This window comes from Sinohyriopsis cumingii, chromosome 2 (assembly GCF_028554795.1).
Source record: "Sinohyriopsis cumingii isolate HCF-2022 chromosome 2, ASM2855479v2, whole genome shotgun sequence".
NCBI lineage: Eukaryota > Metazoa > Mollusca > Bivalvia > Unionida > Unionidae > Sinohyriopsis > Sinohyriopsis cumingii.
Genome location: NC_142962.1, coordinates 153,279,431 through 153,297,279, shown reverse-complemented (window position 1 = coordinate 153,297,279; position 17,849 = coordinate 153,279,431). Strand labels below are relative to the sequence as shown.

Below are 17,849 nucleotides of genomic sequence, written 5' to 3'. Positions count from 1 at the left end.
TTAGCTTGCTCCCAATTCCGCAGATGGGACCTCAGTTGGGTCTTCAGTGGTGAGAGTATGGTCCATTGGTCAAACTTTAGAACTCCGTTAGTGCAGAGGAAACAGTAGCAATGCTGTAGAAGGCGACTTAGGAGCATGAGGTCCGCGTCCGCAATGAGCAAGCCTAGTAGGCAAAGGGATTCCCGTGTTGATAGAATTTTCTCGAAAGTAAGGTGCTACCTTGGATCGTTTCAGTGCCCAATCCTGAGGAAGACGAAATATTTGCCTGTGTATTGAACTCCATTCTAGATGAACAAATCATTGAGATTGTACATGGTGGTATTGGGAAATAGGGCTATTTTGTCTTGCTGCAGTTAACTCACTCAAGTTGTTGCTCCAGGATGTCGTCCAGGCACCTTGATGTTGCCTCTATAGAAATGGTCCGGACTTGCGCCCTTACTCGATTCTTCAGACGATTGAAGATCCAGTGGCCGACGTTGAGCCCCAATTGGAGTGCCCTGAAATGGTATACAATGTTGTAGGCGAATTACAGGAACGTCCTGAAAGCCTTGTGAATATAGACATGAAGGTATGCGCCATCCTTCCAAGTCCACAGTGACGGCAAAGTCTTCCCCAAGGATAGCGTTCAAAATGCGGTGTGTGTTTCCAGTGGGGACCAAGGAGATTGGATGAATGAATCGAGGGCGCTTACGCCGATGACCAGACGTAGAGAATCGTTTGCCGTTGGGACCAAGAAAAGGCGACCAACAAATGATGCAACCCTCTCGGTATTATATCCGTTTAGTATGCGAAAAAAAACTACCTTCAGTGGGTAGAGTTTTGATAGGACAGCTGTCAGAGGTTCATGTTCTATAACTGGTCCTCGAGTCCGCTTATTACTTTCCAGTACAATCCCTATATCGACGCTGTGGTTGCCTGAGAGATGGAAATATATATTTCCTTGATGGCATGTTTACGGACGTCACCCATTGCGATTTTCAACAGATGGTAGAGGATAAAGGTTATGCCCTTAGCTTGACCGAACAGTGGTCCTTCGGGTTGTTGTTGTTGTTGTGGTGATGTTTAACGCCATTTTTCAGCACACGATAGGCTATACATGGCGGCCAGTATTAATGGTGGAGGAAGAACCCTGGAAAATCCCGGAAAGAACCGCCGACCCACGAGAAGCTACTGGCAAGCTTTCTCACATACCCACATTGGCTGAATCCGAGACTCGAACCAGCACAGACAGAGGTGAGATGGCAGTGATCCGTAACGGAGAGCGCTTTAGACCACTCGGCCACTAGGGGCCCCCTGGTCCTTCGGGTATGTGCAGGCAAAAGGCACATAATGCGTTCCGCCGATTAGACTGGTAGATGTGGTTACGGCAATGGCTAAAGTGTGTTAAGCGGATCCGCTTAGTATTCTGGTCATTCTTTAGAGCGATTCCCATGCATACCCTGAGGTATTCGTGGTGGGAGAAGGTAAGCTAGGTTCTATAGGTTGGAAGATAGCCAGAGAGAACACAAGTCCAACAACGACGTCAAGGCAACGATATTGCTCACTAACTGTCGCGTTTCAACAAAGGGCATCCGATCCATACATGCGGAATGTGTCAGTGTCATCCCCAAAAGCGGCGAAATCACTGTCAATTGTTGAGGTTCCGAATGAAAGACTGGTGGGGGCTGGGCAAACGTAGAACCGCCAACAACTGATGATCAAGGCGAGTCAGAACGTCTAAACTCTCCCAGAATGTGAAACTAACTAGAGTCCAAATCCTTCATTCCGTCATGAGATCAACAGATGTTGAAGATCTGGTCCATGTTGTTGATGGATTGGTAGGAGGAGGACAAACATCCGTGTGCTGAATCTTCCCATGCCATCAGATAGTGTAGAAGAGATTACGGTATTGGAAAACAACAACATCTTGGTTGTGCGAGGTGAGGATCGGGTCCCCTGTAACGCTTGAGAACTAGCTGATGCAGAGTGACGAGGTCTGTCACTCACTAAACTCGTAGAATGGAACGCCCTGAATTAGAAACAGTGACTTCAAGACAGTCAATAAAGAGTCTCTTCTCGTGGCTGAGTATAGAGAAATTGCGAAGTGTCAGCTGTTGATGCGTGAGGAACTATTCGTGGCATCGTGCCGAATGAGCGTCTCGAGGTGGTATGAGGATTAGACTGGTCCCTGTACATGTTTGCCAAATTCGGGTTTGACATAATGGAAGCCGGGCTGTTTCTTATTGAGCACAACGTAATGAGGTTTGACCCTTCATGATCTCTAGTATATGGCTTAGGCCGGTCGCAACGGAAACCGGTCATCCGTGTGAAGAATATCGTTAGGATCATTACCTGGGACGTGTTATGGTATAGTTGATCCATGTAACCTGTCCGTGTATCTGTTGAATGAGAGGGAACTTGGCTGTTGGCTTTGTCCCCCACTGTTCCGCAAGAGGAATCAAGTCGAACCCTGAGTTGGTAAGGTAGAGTGAGTTCCAAAATATTTAGCCGTGTGGTGGTGACGTAGATTCCGCAGTTGTTTCAGCTCGAGAAAACGTCCGGTGCTTCGTTACTAAAGGGTAAGTTGAATTATATCCCTTGTCCCCATAAAGTTTCGTCCTGATGAGTTGTATGTTGTCTGTGCTTTGCCCATAGTTCTAATCTGTAAACAAAATAGAGAAAAACGTATAAAACGGTAACCCTGCACCAGTCCATGGAACGCAATGTTGTGTAGAGCTAAATCATTAAAAGGGTAACCCAGAAATCGACAACAGTCAAGACCGCTCCGGTGGCCTGGTGGTTAGAGTGTCCGCCTCGGATGCGGGAGGTCTAGGGTTCGATCCTCAGCCGAGTCATACCAAAGACTTATAAAAATGTACTGACAGCTGCCTCGCTTGGCACTCAGCATTAAGAGGTTAGTGTTAAGACTGGTCGGCCTGGTGCCACGATAATGTGGCTGCGTGGGACATCATGCTGCATGTCTGCGGAATGTAAGGAAGGTCAAGGACGGCATGTGTAGTTAAAATCATTGAAGCCTGGTGTTCCAAGGCTAAAAATAGTGGTCATGAAACACACACACACACACACACATACATATATATATATATATATATATATATATATATATATATATATATATATATATATATATATATATATATATATATATATATATATATATAAAGTTGTCTGCCGGCCTATGTCGTGGTCTGGCAGAGTGATTTCCCCTTAGGTATATGACTTGGTGCCAAAGCTTAAAATTGTCTCAGTTACTACTTTCGCTTGTGCCAATATATATTGTGAAGTCTGGTAGGCAACACGTGCGAGCGACTAAGAGCTCTATAAATATGATTTAAAGTTTGTGCAGGTAAACATGACTCGAGTGTCGCCTAAAGAAACGTGATACGCAGGAGGTGATTGAATAAACCATGTAGAGAGCGCTGAGCTGTACTTGTCCGACTCGAACGGAAGAAATACAGTAATGAACACGAATGTCTACATTGCACACAATAAAAACTTCGCTGAAAGGAAATGAGGCACGCTTATAGAGACTTACACAGTAGGTGCGACAATATTCATTATGAAGGCAATACTTGTAAGGAAAATGACACAGAGACCATCCGTACAAATAAAAATATAAAATTGGCGCCAGGACGCTACGAAAGACTTCGATAGAAACTCGCCAATGTGTACCCGTACGTAATGGAAGAACACATCTTTAGGAGTTATATAAACACTAGAGACTTGCACGTATATGATAAGTACAGTCCAAACTGAATGTGAAGTGGCAACTACCTAAATATGTGACTTGTAAAGGCAGAACTTTGTCTTGATAGAAAGAGAAAAAGTTGGAAATATAGATTGAGTATACTTTCCATAGAAGAGAAAACCTCCTCCAACTTGTGGTATATCATCCGCGTAACTTTGGCTTTTGCGAGGTCTCTCGTGGCGAGGGCGTGCTTCTTCGCACGCGCGAAAGTGGTAACTGAGATATTTTTAGGCTTTGGCACCAAGTCATATACCTAAGGGGAAATCATTCTGCCAGACCACGACATAGGCCGGCAGACAACTTTTAACTCTCTTTAGCTAAAAGTGGTATCTCGGAGGGCCGGATTTACGAGGTAGTAGTAGTTCTCCTAAAGAATGATAACTGGGTAACCTACGAGTATGGCACCAACCGGTTAACTGCCTATGGGCGGTCGGGCACAGGAGTCAACGGTGAGAGTGGAGGCTTGGTCGTAGTGAAACATGGTGTCCTACTCCCACAAGATGACTGCCTCCGAGACTGATGAGCAGATTGTCTCCGCAGCTAGAGTTGGGACCGTTGGTGTTTCTACGGTCGAGAAGTAAACGATCCCAATTTATCTCCTCTCCTGTCATCTCGTCAATGAGTGAGATTTGGGAGGGGTGATCTGTAACGTTATTTTTGTGAAGAGAAAAGGAAGGAGAATGGCTGTCTCCGTACTTCCTCTATCTTGCCACCAAACATCAGAGGCGATCCATAGGTGTGGTTCGCGGAGTCTGTGCATGACAAGGCCTGAGCGATGAAAGGCATAAGCATGCGTCCCGTTGCACAAGATCCCAGTTAGCGGAAGCGGTCAAAGCATTCGCCATTGCATGGTGGGCCGCCCGGAGAATCAACTTGAATATTTCAGCCGTAGACTCCCAGGCGTGGTCATTGCCAGCATTGTCCGCTAACCGGAAAATTGCCAGTGACGCCAAATCCAACAACAATGACGTGGCCACAATTTTACGAATGTGCTTTGAAGTGGCATGAAAAAAACTCCTTTATCCCTCTTAAACGAGTAGGCGAAGTCGTGTTGACGAGTAGATTTTGCCTAACGGCGGAGATCTGTACAGAATACGTCAGAACAAGTTCCGTACCAAATTGATATAAAGGACGCTGTATTCGAGTCTCAGAAAAAGGCTCTGGAATTGCCTATCAGAAATTCCTTGATTTTTCCGGACAGCTATAGAAAACGAAAGGAGGGCTTCACTTCCTCATCGTCAATATCGACTGAGGTCTTGACCCTTTATGTTGGTGTATAGGTTGGGTTGTTGAACATTTCGAAATCGATAACATTAAATATATTTCCTCTATATCAGCATGAAACCTATACTTGGTCATCTCCTTGGAGAACCCGAGTGTGAGCTATCAACAAGTTTATCCCCACATTATCCGTATAATGCATACCCCAAAAAGGTATCGACGAGGCGTGGCCATCTTCTCTAAGGCGGCCACTGTATCGTCCCAGAGGGGTAATCCGTGAGTAAATGGCTAGTAGTATCTGTAAGACATGTACAGACAGCTTGTCGAAACAAAGCTATCGGTACTTCAGTCAGTCGTACGGTCGGTAGGATTGACTGCGGCATTACCAGTGAAGTGGCTAATGATAGATGAACGAATGGATCAATCAATTAAATCTCTGACAAATTCAACATTCCACGCTCTATTTGACGAAATGTGGTACGGTATACAATGGAAACCACACTGTCCCTGAACGGTATGAATCGCTCGCCGTATGGCTGGACTGAACGGTGTGTAACCAGTGCAGCATCACACCGAAGTTGGTTCAGTCAGATAGTACTGCTCATTCCATTCATTGATAAACCCCATGCACCAGATTTGCAGCCCCTAAGGCTATGCTAAGACATGCGATGGAACTTAAGCCCAATGGGCTGCCAAGAATTGGGTGGAAATTCTTCCCCCATAGCGTTGAAATTCTCAGCTAGGACTCGAGACGGAAGGACGGGAAAAGTTGGTCAGAACTAATCAATTTTGTCGTCGCCTGTTATACCAAAATGTATACTTCGTCATTGTTATGTTCTGAAACGACAAAGAAATAAAGAAAAATATAATTATTGTTATCGACGTTAGCGAAGTGAGACACTGGCTATACTAGGGGTTATATACTTAAGTACTCTCAGACTTTGATTTCCTCGTCGCTCCTTGTTCTTTGAACTTATCGTTAGTACTGTCGACCATGTAGTGTTTAACCAGTTCGAATACGGGCTGCATGTAACTGATGATGTACAATTGGTATATGAAATGCATAGATCATTGTGAATTCATGCTGCCCTTGAATTCTTTGCATTTCGTACACTCTGTCGTCTTTGTTATGTTCTGAAACGATAAATGAATAAAATGAATAAAGAAGAAATTATAATAATAATAATAATAATAATAATAATAATAATAATAAACAAAGTTAAGCGTATCAGAGACACCGTGTGTTAAATAAATAGCGTACGCAAACACGAACTACAAACACGTTTATTTTTCTATTATAGTGTAGCAGTGAGAACCATGCAATTAGAGAATGCAGAGACTAAGTTCACATAGGTGAAGAAAATTCTCATAAATATGGTCCAGATGTTAAGAAAGTATAGCACCTTTAAAATAAGATGCAGTAAGTCTGAAAATAATGTAATTCTCGTTGGATAAAATTAATAAAACACAAAATCCAATTTGTTTTCTGGAGGCGAATTCAACCAAGGCTGTCCAATTCACAGCGAAAGCTTTAAACTAGCGCCACCTGTAGACTTAAGGGGCAAGAGTTATTGTGCTTTGTCGATATTTTATAGACAGAAAGGTGAATTTTCGTCTTTGGGAGGGCTGGATTCGGGAGACAGTTGTTGTTGTTATGGGGCTTAACGCCATTTTCAGCACACGATAGACTATGCGGCCAGTAAGTATTAATGGTGGAGGAAGAACCCGGGAAAATCCCGGGAAGAACCACCGACCCACGAGAAGCTACTGGCAAGCTTTCTCACATACCCACATTGGCCGAATCCTAGACTCGAACCCACGCAGACAGAGGTGAGATGGCAGTGATCCGTAACGGAGAGCGCTTTAGACCACTCGGCCACTCGGGGCCCCATTCGGGAGACAGTAGGGCTTACATCGATAACTTTAATGTGATCGTGAATTGTATTCGAAGGAGAAACGCATCCTTGAAACCTGGGAAACCAAAGTAGCTGAGCTGGTAGTGGGATGGCGGCTGCCCAAGTTTTGTCGTTGGGAAAGATACTTAGCTCCCATTAAAACTAGCAAAAATAAAAAGAAAGCAAGAAACAAACAAACCTCCAAGCCCAGAATTCCTTCATGGAAGGCTTCAAGATTGTATGTTGCCGCGAGTATACGTTTCCTCGATTGTTCCCGAGCCACACGTCCATGCCATGGTCAGCGAGAATGTAAGCTAGGCTCTCGTTGGCTAAATCCTGAAGAAAACAATCGGAGCTGCCAAGGAGCCCGTGCTGGAGTAAAACCACTGGCTTTGGCCATCCTATATACAGTAGAAAGAGACTTAATAATTGGAAATTGGCAAATTGAAAATAAAAACTACCAATGTTAACAATCAGGTTTAAATGCCTTCGTTCAATTATATTTTCGGTATGTTTATTTTAGGTGGCATAAAAATATAACAATAAGATGGCATCCACTGCTGCACTATACGAGAAACGAGTGGTGATGCATTAAGTCTCGATTGTTATGCGTAAAGTTATAATAACTAAGTAATTTTTGTTCCTAATTATTTTCTACAAGTACAATCAGAAGCACATTTTTAATAACATAATGCCTGGTGTACACTACAAATGAAACTGACCATTGCAAACTGAATTTACCAATAAAGTGTTTAAAAATTCATTACCTGTTCGTCTGTTTTTCGCAGTGTTTGTTTAGCTGTGAATATTTTTGCATGACATTAAGCTGTCATAACTGCTTTCCTGATATCGCCGTCCACCATGTTTTTGTGATCAATATTGAACAAAGCCATCTCAAAAGCTGAATAAATTTCAAGGTCTTTATGTTTTGAAAACAGTGTCGTAACCCTGTTTTAAGTAATGCTATTTTATGTTCGATCTATAACAATCTATTTCGCCAGTAGCAATGTAATGGCGAGATGGCCCGCAGCAGGGCATGCATCTTATTGTTATTTGTTTATTTTTTATACAAGATAGAAATCGCTCTACTTATCATGTGTGCTTGTCCTTTGCCTCCCATGTGGAATCCTCTGAAGATTGAGAATAAATCCGTCAGCGGTTGTCACGTAATGATTCTCACACGGATATCCTTTGCTCGTGATCAGCTCAGTCTGAAAAGTAATGATGCGGGATCCTATACTTGTTTTTGTCATTCACTGCAACTGTATTAATCAAGTAGAAAGGATAATTCATCAAGGTCATCACAATCTGACACTTAATACGCATGCAATATTTTATTTTTACGATGGCTGACGAGTCTTTTTCGTATCGTCTTGCATAATATATTTAAAGAAGCTATCTGTTTAAATGTTTTGCTCAGAAATTTGTGATGCTGTCATGTGTCAATTTTTGTACGTTCTATTTTTTATATTTATCATTGATTAGTATACTTACTGCATTCATGTAAACTTCCGGGTCTATGGAATTTGCATTCTCTTCCTCCTGAAAGAAGTAGTAGCCCGATTTTAGTGGATGGGTCGAAACAGCATTTAACAAGGAGAGGAAAAGTAGCGTTGAACGTGGCGTGACCGACATTTCTTGGACGCAGTTTCAGGTCGTTCTCTTCATCCAAATTTGCCTGCATTATTGAAATAACTTTGTCTTCTTAACAACTCTTTAATATTAGCGAATGTTAACACATTTCTGATTTATAAACATTTCTGGCAGTATGATCCGTGATGAACGAGTAAGGTTAGTTCAGTTTGACAGAACATTCCAGGCTGTATTATCCATATTGTACAATTCGCAATTTTGACGCTCTTGCGGGACCACCAGAGGCGGCGCGAGGGTCCAAGGTACCCGGTGGCAGTGTTCTTTATTGACTTTCCAACTTTGTTATAGATAACAAATTTTTTTCAGTTGCCAACCCCCACCTCACCCCCTCCAATGTTTTGTGAATTTCTCCCGTTAGACTAAGGTGAAATACTATGACAATCACAGCTAATAAAGAAAATCTCAATACTGTGCCAATTCTTGATCGAACTTTCCAAGCGTCTTCGGAATGGAAATAGGACAACTGAATACTCTACAAAGTAACGTACCAGAGGCGCCCGCAGAATTATTTTCGGGGTGGAGAGTGACAAACATGTAGCGATCAGTTATCAAGTTTTACGGATGTTAGGCCAAAATGTGTTTAGAGATGCGGACGCCCATTTAAGGCGTAATAACGAGTATAATACGTTTCCGTACTTTCTGACGTATATCGTGCCTACAATGTCGCGAAATCTTAGTTGACTTTAGTTTCTTTTTTTAAATGGCTATGCTAATTTGTTCTTTGCGTGTGCGACAACATTTTTGCCGAATATTGTGCTCCCAAATTAATTTGTAATTGGATCACAAGTTAAACAAAAATATATCAGGTATCCGAAAGACTTACATAGAATTCATTACTGCAGTGGCGTCACTCGGGTTGGTGTCACCCAGTGCGGTAGCTCATGGTGTCACCCCCATGGTCCTCCTTCCGTAACAGACCATACAGAATCCTTAGTAATGTCATTTTGGTGTCACTCCCTATGATGGTGTCACCCGGTGCAGTCCGCACCCCCCGCATCCCCCCAGCGACGCCACTGCTGTGCCTGCTAGTCATGTATTTAACTATGATCGGTTATCCGCTTATGAAATCCGACTAGACCGAGCAGTGTGTGCTCTGTAAAATTTGCAATTTTTCATTTTGGTGTCACCCCTCTGAGATGGTGTCACCGGGTGCGGTCCGCACCCCCCTAGCGACGCCACTGCATTACTGTATCAGTTGTCCTTATTAACTGCATAGTGTTCAAACCATATGTGATGTTCTTAAACAACAAGATTTAAAATAAGCTACTGCATTAGCCATATTGGATGAAGGATTACATCCTTTTTATTTAGGACAAATTGTATACCATTAGAAGGCGTCAGGTGAAAACCAATTTTGTATGACCATATTCAGGTAAACTGGTAACAAGATTTTCAACGTGTTCATTGTGGCAGCCGTATCTGAGGTCATTCAGGACCAGCCTATTATCGTCACTTTGTTGAAAATGCCGATACGATTAGAAAGAGTAGCAAACTCCTAGAGTTAAAACCTAAATAAGCCTACATACATGTACTATGCTACAATCAATGCCAAGCTGAAATCCGCGAAACGGGGGCCCTAAGTGTCCAAGTGGTCTAACGCGCTCAACGTTACGGATCATTGCCATCTCACCTCTGTCTGCGTGGGCTCGAGTCTCCGGTTCGGCCAGTGTGGGTATGTGAGAAAGCTTGCCAGTAGCTTCTCGTGGGTCGGTGGGTTTTTTCCATGGTTTTCCCGGGTTCTTCATCCACCACTTATACTGTCCGCCATGTACAGCCAGCCTATCTTGTGCTGAAAAATGGCGTTAAACCATACAACAACAACAACAATAATCCGCGAAACGCAATGATACTGTTAGTATTAATGATATCTTTTGAAGACGCGAAGAATAGGTGGCGAGTATTTTGTCGATTTACCGTTTAACAACAGCATATCACCATGCGTTATATTTGCAAAGATTTTAGCCTGACATGGAACTTTCAGAATCAGATAACTGTTGCCAGACTTGGATATTCTATTTGGCATGTCATGCTTAAATGGATTTCAGAGTGCTCATACTGTACAAATGTCAAATTCCTGTCGGTTTCACAATAAAAACTTGCTCCTAAAAAAAAAAATTAAAATGTCTCGACATATTCAGGATAGCCAGTATTTCGAATAATAGTGCAACACCAACATAGTATTTCTGTAGCATGAAACATTCGATATTATAAATGTTGAATTTGGTGTTTGATTGTGCGTTTTACAGCACATCAACACAAATAGTTCAGTTTGTGATTTGCACAATGATTCACCACTGTAGCCGACCCCCGCTGATGCGATGTTAGGATTATGTCATAAATGCAGTATTTATGTTGTACGAAACCGGTCAAATGGAGTACTACATAGTATTTCTGTAGTGCGCATGTCCTTTATCTGCATCGAAGCAAAAGTCTACTTTGAAAGTCTTTTAAAGGAAACAAATCACTAAGTGTGCTCCTTATTTGGGAAGATGAGAATGCTTGTAACATCTAGTGTTTTACGATTATTAAGTTGTGGCGTCAGAGACTTGGCACAAATTATGGGCCGAATCGTTGTTTCAAAGAATAACCGTAACCGTACTCGTGTTTTTGGCAGGTGCAAACTATGGCTAACAAATTTATGACCATTTTATCTGACTTTATTCGAGAACACTTTTGTTTCCAGGAGCATTTTCAGTGGGTTCTCCAGTTCCATTAACCATAAGAACCTTATCACACAAAACACCTTATCAATAGTGTATTTGGGTACAGCTTACTGTGCATAATATATAAATAAATAGTCTTGAAGTTTTAAATTAAATTAAATTAAATTAAATGTGTTGGGTTCTTGATTTTTGTTCATATTCTAGTCAGCCATAAAGCAGATTTACTGCGTTATTTTTGTCTAAAATTTTCATAGGGAATTATGATTGTGTGTCTTTTCATTTTGTACATGTATCAGCTCGACAAATCAGAATGTCTGAAAGCAGCCGGATGTTACTAATTTTATAAATACTGTTTCGTCTGCGGTTTCGTTACATTTCATGAGTGCACATTGGACTATCATTTGCTCGCAGTTGTATTTCCTTTGGTACAAAAATGCGACATTCTGCGCTTTTTAGTTGCCTTTTATTATTTGCGCTCAAATGAACATCACTTGTAAAGAAAATCTGAAAAACTAAACAGTGTTAGAAAACAGGTAGACGATCCGTGTGTTAAAGTATACCATTCGAAGTTGTGGAGGTTTTAAAACTAGGTTGTTTTTAATTTCTCAATGGCCCAAAGTTACTGCCTTAGTTTTGTTTTATCACTTGTATTTTTATTGCAATTGCTAAATCGGATTTCTATACTTTATGAATCTTGAGTTTAAATCTCTAACCACTCTTTTTTTATATAATAATGACTTCAAGAGAAAATGTTCAAATTAAAGACTTTGGTCTAAATATTTCCCCTTTATGAAGACCACCAACCACATTAAACTGACATTTTGTATCTTGCTTTCTGAAGCAGCACATGTATATATGCATGATTATTAGGATAAAACTAATTTACCCAGTGTTCAAATGTCATACACAAAACACAAAATAACTATTAATAACAAGAAAAATGTCACAAAATCACAACTGACATTATTATTATTATTATTATTATTATTATTATTATTATTATTTTGAAATATGGATTTTTACATATAGTGCGTCTCGGATTTAAATTTATTTAGAATTTATTTTAATTTATAATATTAAGTTTGGTTTTTGTAAAAATGGTTTGTAACCAACTTTAATTTACAAAATAATTGATTTAGAAATAAAATGCCTTTGAAATTACAAGAAATAATATTCGAGTTTTAGAATAAAAATTTAATAAAATACATTTGAAAATAACTTTGGTATTAATTTGTAATAATTTATTCTTAAGCATTTGTACAATATTGGCAATTTATTTGGCTTTAATTCTAAAACACAAAAATTATAGAATTAGGTGCAGCCGATTAGCACTAGTTAAATATAAAAATTTTATTATTTATTTAAAGTGATTTGTGTGCAATTTTTCTTCTATATCTATTGTAGCGTTGTTTTTTTTTTAATAAAGAATTGCTCTGTCGCTGACTTAGATTCTTGACTACCCTTTCCCAGTTCGATCCCAGTACTACTTCGCAAGTGTTCGCAATGCAACACTGGTATGACACTGCCGCTTAAGGAGGCCAGAATATATATATATATATATATATATATATATATATATATATATATATATATATATATATATATATATATATATATACATACATATACATATACATATACACATATACATATACATATATTTACATATATATACACATATACATATATATACACATATACATATATATACTGTATATACATATATATATATATACATATACATATATATATATACTGTATATATATAGATATACATATATATATATATAGATATACATACATATATATATATATATATATATATATATATATATATATATATATATATATATATATATACATACATACAGATAGACATATACATACATACATATATACAGATAGACAGACATACACATATATATACATCTCTCTCTCTCTCTCTCGATCTATCTATCTATCTATCTAGAGAGTATCCATCAATACACTGGGAATGACGAAAGGACTTTATATTCAATAAACGGACCATAATAATAGGTTTAAAAAATATCCATTAACATTCATATTATGTCATCCTTCTTGAAATGTATATGATTATTTATTTAGGCTAAGTAGCTAATACAAGCACTTGCCATTAGTTTTAGACGGGTATTTAGAATGAAGGACTGATGATACCCGACGATGCAAACTTTGTTGGATATTTAAAAAACTAAATGCGGTGAAAGGAGAAGAAACGTAAAATGTGTGTGTGTGTTTGTGTGTGTGTGTGTGTAAGATTTGGATTTGTAACGTAGCTTTAGCCATTTTTCAGTCTTATCGCTACGATGTCAGCAGGGTGACAGTTTATAGTTTTGTCTAGCACTGGGGCATCATGCAGCAGACATGTAGCATGATGTCACACCCATTCACTTTATCCTGACACCAGGTCGACCAGTCCTAACACTAACCTCATAATGCTGAGCGCCAAACGAGGCAGTTGTTAGTACCATTTTTGTGAGTCTTTGGTACGACTCGGCCAGGGATCAAACCCACAATCTTCCGCACGCGAGACGGACGCAAAGGTAAAATGTAAACAAGCAAATAAATTATTTTATAACGTAACATGGAATGTTTCGGAATTCTCTCAGCAATTATCAGCACCGACCACAACTGTTCTTTCCATGAGACAGGCTTGATAGCCATCGGGTTACAGTTATGCGTACATGACCGTTACGTCAAGGGGCCGGATTGACTGGACGAAGACAGTTACATGGTGTCGTAATGTTGACTACGTGCAGTGTACGCAAGGACCAATGTATATGAAACATGTAACGCTCGTTGCATCTTGATTAGTCTACATACAACAGCATAATTGCGATCTATTGCGCGTAAAATAAAATACAATATAGATTGTCCCTGAAGTTGAACACTTAAATGAGTTTTTAATAAAGTTACTAATTCATAACCTTTCACTTATTACGTACTATAGGTGATGCTTGGCAAAATCATACCCATCCACCCACCTTGTCAAGCATATTCGTATTACCAATGGACATCGTGTCTAGAGAATTTTCTTATAAATTTAGTTGTATCCATTTGTTTCTATTTGCTTTGTATCTGATATATTCTATAGTTGGTAAAAATGCAAACCATGTTAACTAGCCTATTTTAAGTATTTGCATGTTTTAAAGTAGAGTCGCCACCGGTGTTATTGGTAGTCCACTTTCTGATGGAAGTTGCAAGAACAACAAAGGAAAATATGTTATGTTATTTAAAGTGAAAATAACATTACATGTTCAGTAATACTTTTCGAAGTAGGAGGCATGCAACACTAACAGGACTATGTTCTACTTCAACACGAAACATATATGTACGTTTGCAAACTGTTAGCTAAACTTACCTATTATCTTGATAGGATACTAAATGAAACACGTTATTCCTCATAGTGTTTGTTTTGTATTTATTTTGAGGGTCTTATGTTATTTAAATGACGACATGTCAAAATGACCAATCAGAGCTCTACTTTTGCCGAATCTCTAAACATGTAGACGACACTAGATAAACAGGTTCTAAGCGAGAAAAGCGTGCTACAAAGTGACTTGGCAGTGCTGGACCTCTAAGGACTCGTGGTACTCAGTTCCCTTAGTAAACCTATGCAAACACCACGATATTAAAAATCCAATAGCTTTAAATTTTTGAGAACTCCAAAACCTATATTCATCAGTATAGATGCTTTTTGGATGACAGCTTTTGTGTAGAGAAAATGATATGAGCCGGGGCATTTTCTGAACCTACATGTATTTGAAATATGAGCTTTCAAATCGGCATCAATGAGGCAGGTGCTAATTTCAGTAATGAGTTTTCCTGTCTGTTAAAGGACTGAAATTCCATCAGTAAAACAAGGTTTCTACTTTTTTTCAGTTCCAACTAGGATAAGCTTTCATAAGATTCTTCCTACAAAAATATAGCGTTTATTTTTATCAACCAATCCTGGCCAGCCAAACTCCATGTATACTCTATTTTATCGTCGCCTATTTCCAGACTGGTTCCCATGTTTCCATACAGTTATTACCGTGAATCCCTAAGTAACATCGTCAATCTTCGAAATATAGTCTCTGAAGCAAAACGATATTCTGCGCATATAATAATAATGTGTGTGTGTGTGTTATGATAGGGATTTTCGTGTATCATAACCTTCTTCCCATTTCTTGCTATGAGAAGGATTTACTCATAAGTTAAGAAATATCTTTGCCCATAGTGAAAGAGATAGAGAAGAAAGGGTGCAGGCTCTCTTAACAAAGTGTGTTAGTCATGACGGTGTAGATACCGTTACATCTTGGGGAATATGGCAAGCGAGGGTAAGGGATGCTGTAAGAAAAGAGAGTCTCCTGATTCCTTGACGAACGAACTTTATTTAAATTATATATATATATATATATATATATATATATATATATATATATATATATATATATATATATATATATATATATATATAAAATACTACATTCTAGAGATACATCTATAAAGCCTTCATATTTACAATACACGAAATACATATAAGATTACACTTTTCCTTCGAGCTTACCAACTTGATATATTTGTATAATTTCTGCATTTTAGAATATACTAATGATAGTTAAATCTCAATTATCTTCATGACAGCCAAATAGTATGAAATTCAATAGTTGCGATTACTAAATTTAAAGTAGAATACTAATTTCGAATAGGTTACTAAACATTATTCTTTATTACTTGAAGAATATTTTATTTCCACATTAAATCTAAACATAAAGTTGGTAACGAACTCGTCTTTTCCAATAATAATTACCATAAATACAAATGAATATAAATTCTTTAAAATAATTAAACATTCCATTACATTATAATATAAAATAAAAGAACTCATAAAGATGTTGCAAAAATCTGAACTTTACCTTTAAAATCTCAAATATTAAAAAATGCCTATTCTTTAAGGAAGTTTACTAACACAGACGATTCTTACCTGTAAGAAAAGACAGAGTCTGCTGATTCCTCGATTTTGCACAAGCATGCTGTCAGTTTTTACACAGTTTTGAACGTAACCCTATGGCCAATATGGACACACTAGTTTTCTTGCGTTCGTTTGTCTCGAATCAGAACGAGGCTCCCGTCTCTTCCCACATAAACTGACTGTGTTGACTACGTCATCAGACAGACAATTCTGTCACATCAGCTTGCTTACTCATTCAGAAGGAATTTTTGAAATTCGTTAGTTCCACAACTTACCGAGTATACTTTTTCCTAACTTTACGATACAAGAGAAATGTATAGTGCAAGGTAGTTTTGACTTTGCTCATAAGGGCGCAATCTTTATTAAAACAGTATATAGTTGTAATACAGAAATTAATCTCAAAATATTTTAGTAGAAAATTACTTTCAATATAAGTTAATGAAAAATTAATTTTAACATATTAGACAAATTCCCTCTTTATATTTAAAGTAGACGAAAAAGATGATTTTATAAGCCGTCCCAAAATACCATATCGACCTATACAATTTTCTCGGTACACATGGACATGACCCTATATTCCCACATATTTCATTTCTCAATATAAAAAAAATGACGTGAAAGAACGTATTACTACAGATGGTGGTGGTGATTATGAAGATGTCGGTGGCGACCACGAAGGTGACGACATACATGATAGATATACAATATAAAATAAGAGGAAATAAAAAAACAAGAGCTTAGTCAACGACCACATGGCAACACTACAAAGTTTTAGTAGTCTCCAGCAGCCTTTCTAAACAATAATTACCATGAAGAAAATTAATCACGGAAGAGGTACTAAAATTGAGTTGGCAGCAAGAGGCTCTAGTGGGCCAATATCGCTCAACTGACTAACATAACTTAAATGTTGACCATTTCACTAATCAGGCTTATTAGTATTGTAATAGCACACATAATTAAACTATGTTGATTTTGTCTATTGTGATACACCTGATATAAATTCTTTGTAGAGATAACGGCAGAATTAATATGCACTCACTCTTGCTCATAATCGAAGCTATTCATGACCCTAATGATATAAACACATTTGACTTACTTTAATGAAATGACATGAGAATTAAGTCTCAAATCTGATTACATCAGACCTCCATGGTCCTAAGAGGAGCTCTGAAAGGAACCAATAAAAGTTCATATTTTGGCGATCTTTGGAATTCCCACTCCACTTTTTTGTAGTAACCTTTCAAATGATGCACACCAAGGTTCACACACTAGAGACCTTCTAAAACGAAATGTATGCGGAGGATCCTTTCAAATATCTGACAATAAAAAATATTAGAGAGCTGCATTAGAGGACTAAGGCAAAACCGGTTGTCCAATCAGTGAAAAGGGTGAGATGGAGACGGATTGGGCATGTGTGTCGAATGTCACAGGACGCACTATCACGAACAGCCTTACGCTGGAGACCAGACGGAACACAGAAAAGGGGTTAGCCCATGGATACGTGGCAAAGGATAGTTGAGAAGGAGATGAAGGTGTGTTACCTGAGATAGGAAACCATCGATAGATAGGCTGCATAACGGCGGCAGTGACGCTCGCTCGTGGAGAATGCATGTGCCACATGAGGCGCTAAGAGATATTATTGAATGAACGAATCGAATAAAGAGTTCAAATTGGTGGCGGGGGGAGGGGACTGTCCT

At 38.9% G+C, this 17,849-nt stretch overlaps 1 protein-coding gene across 3 annotated transcripts in view; it reads right to left on the bottom strand.

The window, feature by feature from the left end:
- The window catches only part of LOC149806128 (lysosomal acid lipase/cholesteryl ester hydrolase-like), a 47,058-nt gene extending 32,382 nt beyond the window's left edge, over positions 1-14,676 (bottom strand). Inside the window, exons 1-4 of one of the 3 annotated variants that reach the window (XM_089937353.1) lie at positions 14,560-14,676; positions 8,359-8,542; positions 7,959-8,075; positions 7,064-7,266 (exon numbers count right to left, since the gene is read on the bottom strand). In XM_089937353.1, coding sequence (XP_089793479.1) covers positions 7,064-7,266; positions 7,959-8,075; positions 8,359-8,499 — 461 coding nt within the window. In that variant the 5' untranslated portion in view covers positions 8,500-8,542; positions 14,560-14,676. Of the gene's footprint in view, positions 1-7,063; positions 7,267-7,953; positions 8,076-8,358; positions 8,543-14,559 lie in introns of those variants that run through there. The other 2 variants (XM_089937362.1, XM_089937372.1) reach the window with 2 other exon arrangements.
- Between the last annotated feature and the right edge of the window lie 3,173 nt (positions 14,677-17,849).